This window comes from Mustela putorius, unplaced genomic scaffold (genome assembly GCF_011764305.1).
Source record: "Mustela putorius furo isolate JIRA1106 unplaced genomic scaffold, ASM1176430v1.1 tig00003845_pilon_pilon_pilon, whole genome shotgun sequence".
In the NCBI taxonomy this organism is placed as follows: domain Eukaryota; kingdom Metazoa; phylum Chordata; class Mammalia; order Carnivora; family Mustelidae; genus Mustela; species Mustela putorius.
In genome coordinates this window covers 92,282,050-92,289,276 of record NW_025421998.1, presented here as the reverse complement: position 1 = coordinate 92,289,276, position 7,227 = coordinate 92,282,050, and the positions used below count along the sequence as shown (strand labels likewise).

At 45.8% G+C, this 7,227-nt stretch overlaps 1 protein-coding gene and 1 non-coding gene across 3 annotated transcripts; both read right to left on the bottom strand.

Annotated features, from left to right (window-relative positions):
* Positions 1-5,177, bottom strand: FMC1 (formation of mitochondrial complex V assembly factor 1 homolog). 2 transcript variants are annotated; one of them, XM_013049931.2, is made up of 3 exons: positions 4,943-5,176; positions 4,661-4,805; positions 363-499 (listed from the first exon to the last, which is right to left on the bottom strand). In XM_013049931.2, the coding sequence occupies exons 1-3, from the start codon at positions 5,078-5,080 to the stop codon at positions 489-491; spliced, it is 294 nt and encodes a 97-aa protein (XP_012905385.1). In that variant the 5' UTR covers positions 5,081-5,176; the 3' UTR covers positions 363-488. The 2 variants fall into 2 exon arrangements, with proteins under 2 accessions (XP_012905367.1, XP_012905385.1); XM_013049913.2 differs by lacking the exon at positions 4,661-4,805 and having other exon boundaries at positions 1-499; positions 4,943-5,177.
* Positions 5,178-5,707: 530 nt separating this feature from the next.
* On the bottom strand, positions 5,708-5,780 carry TRNAR-CCU. The gene has a single exon. It is a non-coding gene; the product is annotated as a tRNA-Arg (tRNA).
* Between the last annotated feature and the right edge of the window lie 1,447 nt (positions 5,781-7,227).

Genomic DNA, 7,227 nt, shown 5'->3' with positions numbered 1-7,227 from the left:
TAAGAAAAAAGACACCTTTTATTTTATATTCTGTACCATTTGAGTTACTTAAAACAGTAAGTTTGCATACTTTGAAAATAAAAATAATAGTTCTAAATGTAGATCAGAAGCATCAATCAGCCTAATACAAGAAGTTCAGTAAACTCACTGAAAGGATGAAACCTCCCTAAGAAACACTCGGTCACCAAAATTACAGAGAAAAACCCTAAACTTAAACAAAAATTTAATGATAAATACATATTGAAAGATGATTAAATTCTTGTATGATGGCAGCATCCAAGGACTCTCTCCATTCTCATGGCTCCCAGCCCTTCCCTCCAGGCTGCTGGGGTAACTTGAGACCCACTAAGCCAGCGGACTCCTCCACTGAGCGCTCACCCTTGCCATGAAATTCCTGATGAAGGGCCACGTGTTCTCGAATGCTGCGTAGGAGGCAGAGATAGGTGGCCGCTTGGAAATGAAGCTCATGTTGGGCTCTGCACAGCTTCTCACTGGTAACCTAGAAAGTAGCAAGGTCACAGACTTTATTAGCAGCCCAGCCAAGATACATGGCCACAAAGATTTCATAAGCATTCTCTAGAGTGAAAGTAAATGCAGAGAGGAAATATCAACATGTGTATGTGTATACTAATTACATATGTAGAGACACCCTGTAGTTGATTGAGAAAGCTGACCTCCAATTAATTGAAGAGGAATTTTACGCGGAGTATCACTGAAGAGTTTGAGGTCCTCAGATTTTAATACCCAAAAAAAGTTATTTCAACTCCCTTGTCTTGCAAATGTTTTACAAATAAGGAAACTAAAGCCCAGAGAGACTTCAATGGTTGGCCACTGGCAGAGATGGGGAACTATAATCATTAATGTCACCTAAGGAATAAAATATAGAACTTCCTGCTCTTCAAATGAAAGTATACTTTATATATTTCTGACTTTGGTTAATGTGGTATAGGTCTTTCATTTCACTGAAAAGTAAAACCATTTTGTCTGGAAATAATAGCTTTGTCCCCAACAGTAACAAAATGAAGGTTTTATACATAAAAGTAATATGCATATACTTATATTACTTATTCTTTTATTTTTTCAGATTTTATTTATTTGACAGAGAGAGACCACAAGCAGGCAGAGAGGCAGGCAAAGAAGAGAGGAGCAAGCAGGCTCCCCGCTGAGCAGAGAGCCCAATGCAGGGCTCGATCCCAGGACCCTGGGATCATGACCTGAGCTGAAGGCAGAGGCTTTAAACCACTGAGCCACCCAGGTGCCACTTAATTATACTTTCTATAATTTACTATATTTACTTAATTTACTATATTACTATAGTATAATTTACTATATATACTTTCTATACTTTCTATATACTTATCCATCTGCCAAATCCAGATTCCAATGACCGTAAGTAGCTGGAAACTATATCCTTTCAGAAGATCCCAATGACTCCAAACCTTGTTTTCTCTTCTTCATAATTAATCTCGATTTAGTACACTGTCCTTTACTTGACTAGTTTTGTGTTCTGAGGTTGTGAGCAGAGGGCAGGAAAGGTGAAACAGATGTGTGCATGGCTTCAAGTTACTTGAGGCCCGTGTATATCTAACTGCAGATTAATCTCTGGGCACCAGTGCCTATGCAAACCCCTGTCTTTCACGTTTCTTTATTTGAATATGTAGGGTTAAAATCTGAAAATTAGAAAGTTGTGGTTTAAGATCTGAAGAGCCCACACAGAGATGTGCAGATCACATATGTGAAAATGGCACTCCAACTGCTCGAGAAAAGAATTCATCTTTAATCATTTAACTTTTTATAATTAAAAATTTATGAGCAACCAACACCAGTGTCAAATATCAACAAATGGTAATATCCATGTCTATTATATAAGCCCAACTGATAGGATCTGAAACAGCAATTCTGCACTAGTGTAGGAGAACACAGATTTTGACACAGCTGAGCTTGAATCATGAGTGAGAAGTGAAGGGTCAACAATATAAACAGAAAGTGGAGGGCGCCTGGGTGGCTCAGTGGGTTGAGCCGCTGCCTTCGGCTCAGGTCATGATCTCAGGGTCCTGGGATCGAGTCCCGCATCGGGCTCTCTGCTCAGCGGGGAGCCTGCTTCCTCCTCTCTCTCTCTGCCTGCCTCTTCATCTACTTATAATTTCTCTCTGTCAAATAAATAAATAAAATCTTTAAAAAAAAAAAATAAAATAAAATAAAAATTTATTTTTGAGAGAGAGAAGACGACTCCTCACAGAGCAGGGAGCCGGATGCAGGACTCAGTCCGAGGACCCTGGGATCAAGACTTGAGCTGAAGGCAGACACTCAACCCACTAAGCCCCCTCGGCATTCCACTTTCTGGTTTTTTTTGTTTTTTTTTTTTAAGATTTTATTTTTATTTATTTGACAGAGAAATCACAAGTAGACGGAGAGGCAGGCAGAGAGAGAGAGAGGGAAGCAGGCTCCCTGCTGAGCAGAGAGCCCGATGTGGGGCTCGATCCCAGGACCCTGAGATCATGACCTGAGCCGAAGGCAGCGGCTTAACCCACTGAGCCACCCAGGCGCCCCTCAAAAATAAATTTTTAAAAGTCTTAAAAAAAAAAAAGTATACACAGTACTAAAAAGGACCAAAAAAGACCAAATGAAAAAGAAAACTCAGGGCGCCTATGTGGCTCAGTCAGGTAAGCACCCAACTCTTGGTTTCAGTTCAGGTCATGATCTCAGAGTCCTGGGATAGAGTGCTGCTCTGTGCGGAGGCCGCTTGAGATCTCTCTCCCTCTCCTGCTTGTCCCATCTCGCTTGCTCTCCAATAAATAAATCTTTAAAAAAAAAAAAGAAAACTGTATTTTCTCTAAGGAGAAAGCAGAGGTTCTTCCCTAAATGAACCCCTTCAGTTTAAGAAAAGATAAAGAAAATGAGTGTAGATGGTTATTGAGTTAGCTCTGAGCCAGCAGAAACAGAAAGCATCCCCCATAGCCTCATATGCATTTCTGGAATTTGTGGCATGAATTTCAAATGTATTTCCAAGGAATTTGAGAGCCATTACCAAGCCCCTCTCAAGGGAATAATGTTGCCTCCAGAAAGTACAACTATAATCATGTCACCTTAAAAATCTTAGAATGATGGTGCCTGGGTGGTTCAAGTCAGTTAAACATCCACTTCAGCTCAGGTCATGATCCCAGGATCCTGGGATCAAGTCCTGAATCCGGCTCCCTGCTCAGTGAGGAGTCTGCTTCTCTCTTTTCTCTCTCTCTCCTTCTGCCCCGCAACCCCACCCTTGACTTTCCTCCTGAAATCCCACTACTTCTTTATAGGAGGACCTCCTATTGTTTATTAAGTGCTTTGCTGTAAGGCTCCTCAGTTGGACTGCAAGCTTTGTCTTAAAAGACAGGATTCATGTGCATCTTATTCATAATTTTAGGCAAGTTCCTAAAGTCCCTACCATTTTGGCCTTTTAAAAATTTCTGAATTTTAGAGGTGACTGGGTGGCTCAGTCAGCTAGGCATTAGACTTGGTTTTTCAGCTCAGGTCATGGTTTTGGGGTCCCGGGATCAAGCCCAGTGGCAGCTCCACACTTAGCGTGGAGTCTGCTTGAGACTCTTGCTCTCTCCCTTTTCCTCTGCCACTTGCCCACTCTCTCTCTCTAATAAATCTTAAGAAAAAGGAAAATTTTGAATTTTAGTCCCATGTTGGGCATAGAGTTTACCCACATAAATATATGCCTATTTTTAATTTTTGAATTTTAGTTCTAAAATATTGCACTCTAGGGGCGCCTGGGTGGCTCAGTGGATTAAAGCCTCTGCCTTCAGCTCGGGTCGTGGTCCCAGGGTCCTGGGATCCAGCCCCGCATCGGGGTCTCTGCTCGGTGGCGAGCCTGCTTCTCCCCTCTCACTCTGCCTGCCTCTCTGCCTACTTGTGATCTCTCTGTCAAATAAATAAATAAAATCTTTTTTAAAAAATAAAATAAAATAAAATATTGCACTCTAACTTCCATGGCTCAAAAGATTGAGCGAGATGCTGGTTCTCCTTTTTCCCCACATTGTTCAAATGACAGTAGGCTACCTACCCTAGAGCGCAAAGTGACTCTCTAACCTATATTTCAGAGATTCCTTTCAACTTCCTTCGAAGCCTGATCCAAAACTCCACAGGCAACAATTAAACGAAAGAACTCTATCTGTGAACGGAGGTTCTAGCTGTTCCTATGCACGTACCCTCACTGGTCAGTGTCCCTGAGCCTCAGTTGTCCCACTTGAAAAATAAAATCGCTTCCACCTGCTCTTGCCTAAGGGGAATATGGAGTGTGGGATTCACAAAGGAATTTCCCAAGGATGGCTTCCCATATGTTCAAATTTATCTGCTATGTAAGGAAAAAAATGTATCTGGTCAGATAATCACGTTAATGTTGGGGCAGCACAATCTCATGGCAGGTTTCTAGTTCAGCTCTACAAGGCACCATTTCCTTAAATGGGGTACGGGATACAACAGTGTCTGCCGAGCTACTATTCCTCATCTTATTACAGTTCTCTTTTCTGCATCAAACACTGGTTTTCAGAATAACTACTAGAGGAAGGGCGAGGAGAATGGTGGATAAACGCTGTAGCTAGTAACCCTACACTCTCCAAGTACGTCTCTTCTTTTCCCCCATCTCTCCGACTTCACTGATCTTTCTCCTCCGCACCTGCAGAAGCCCAGCCAATAAAATCCTCGGGACGTCTCCATTCCACGGCCACTTTCCTGTTCGGCTGGTCCTTGGTTAGTTCCTGGGAGACCCGGCCTAGGGCCTGGATCTGTTTGGCCAGAACCCGGGCTGGGTGGGAGGGTCGCTGCCATGAAATGCAGGCGCTGAGCCCCAGTGCTCCCAACCCCTGCCCATACTCCCCACCCACTCCCACCCCCAGCCCCACTCCCACCCCCAGTGGAAAGGACGCTGGACTCAGGAACCCGACTCAGGCTTCCGTACCCGATGTGCACGGAAAGCTTTCACGAGGTACCGATAGGCCGCGGTGTCGCGATAGGGTCGGCCCGTGGCCTCGTTCATGTAGCGCAATTCCCGTAGAAGACCTCGTAAAGTGCGCGCAGGGGACCCCAGGGCCGCCATTTTCCCGTCCTCGGAGCGCGATGCCCAATGGCGCCCTACGCCCCCTCTAACTCTCCCCCCCCCCCCAGCTCAGCCGCTAAATGGTACAATCGGACGCTGACTACTGGGTCCCCCCCATCGAATGCAGAGTAGTGGAGTATCTCACTTCCCTTCTCTGCGGGGCCTTACTAATCAAACACCGAGTGGCATCCTAAGGAGTTAAGGGAAAAGCAAACGAAAGCCGAGTTTAACTGACTCACCGGGTCCGTAAGAAAAAGCGAGAAAGGCTGGGCTAGGGGAAAGGTTCTTTGCTGACTGCGTCATTTAAAACGTCATTAGCTGACCGCTGAGTCTCGAGAGTAAGTGCGTCTGGTGGGAGTGGGTGCTGATTTTAAACATAACACGAAAGATACGTTTTGGTACCTAGAGGGGATAGCAGAATTCAAAGTACTGACTTCCCAGAAATCTCACGGCACTATACGACTCGGAAGAAGGAAATGGGAATATTCTTATTCTCTCAAACTGTAGCCCATCACCTAGGAAAACCACACATATCCTTCCCATTTTTAAGAAAGTAAAATTAAGTTAGCATATTTCGATGTAGTTCTCTAAAAACGGTAAAAGTTATTTTGAGGACGAAAAGCTAACCACCCCAGATGGGACTCGAACCCACAATCCCTGGCTTAGGAGGCCAATGCCTTATCCATTAGGCCACTGGGGCTTCTGTGAACGAGTTGCTCCAGCAACGTATTCAATTCTTTTTTCCTCTTTGGTACGTCATCGTCATCTAGGACGCCTTTTAACCTATCCTAAGACACCACACCTAGTACCAACATGAGGGGTGAGGCATGCTGGGAGTTGTAGTTCGGCGAACAAGAGCCCGCGTTCCAGCTCCAAAGGCTTTACCCTCGAAACAGCACCGCTGAGCCGGACGGAGAACGGGCGCGCGCACGGTTTTGCGTCCGCGTTTGCCTGCTCCGTACCCCTGCGCCTGCGCAAAAGTGGGCAAGCGATGTCGCGGAGCAGAGCGCGCTGGGTACACTGGTCGAAGCTCGGAGACTCGCCCTCTGAGCTTCTCCGGCGTCGGATTTTTACCGGAAACAGGCGGCCCCTTCCGGTGTTGCGGCTTTCCGGATTTCGCTTGCCCCCAACCCGCCGTTAGGTGGCGTCCGCATCGGTCACTTTCTGTTTCCGGTTGAAGCGCTGAGGCCATTTCCGCAAAGCCATTGGCGAGTAGGGGACGTGTGTGTTACGTTTAGAGTTGCCGGGTGTAAGATAAACGTGGGACAGCGGGGATTTATTAATTCGCTGGAAATTAGCTAATCCGAAATAATTAGGACCTCTTTTTTCCGGCTCTGGTCCTAATTGTGCAGCTTGGGCAAGTCACCTCTCATTATCAGCAACCTTAACTCCTCTTTTAAAATCTCGCAGTGGCTCCCTCCTGCCCCTGAAACTTTCGGACCCTTTCCTGTGTCGTAACCGTCATCTCTCCTCGTTTCCTCACGCCTTTGCGCCTGGTACCCCAGCTTCTCTCGTTGTCTTTCCTCCATTCCTGTTGCTCTCTGCGCCGGAGGTTGAACCATTTTGTGTTAACATTCCTATTTACCTTTTGGGCTTCCAGTTTTCCTCGTTTTCAAGTCTAGGTCAGGAACTGCCCTAGGCCTTTGTGGGTAGTATGGTCAAGTTAAAACCTCCGCGCTTCTGGAGGGTGTGTGAATCGCACCTCTTACACATAGGATACCTGTGTCTCCTCTCCAAGAAGCAACTGGTCAGATTCCTGAAGTCCCACTTTTTTTTTTTTTTCTTCCTTTTCCAAGATTTTATTCATTCATTTGAAGGAGAGCGTGGAGGGAAGGGGGCAGAGGAAGAGGGAGAAGCAGGCTCCCCGCTGAGCAGGAAGCCTGACTGGGGGGATTGATCCCAGCCCCTGAGATAATGAATTCCCACTTTTTTTTTTTTTTTTTTTAAGATTTATTTATTTGACAGAGAGAAATCACAAGTAGACAGAGAGGCAGCCAGAGAGAAGCTGGCTCCCTGCTGAGCAGAGAGCCGGATGCGGGACTCGATCCTAGGACCCTGAGATCAAGACCTGAGCCAAAGGCAGTGGCTTAACCCACTGAGCCACCCAGGCGCCCCTGAATTCCCATTTCTAACAGCTCCCTCCTCTT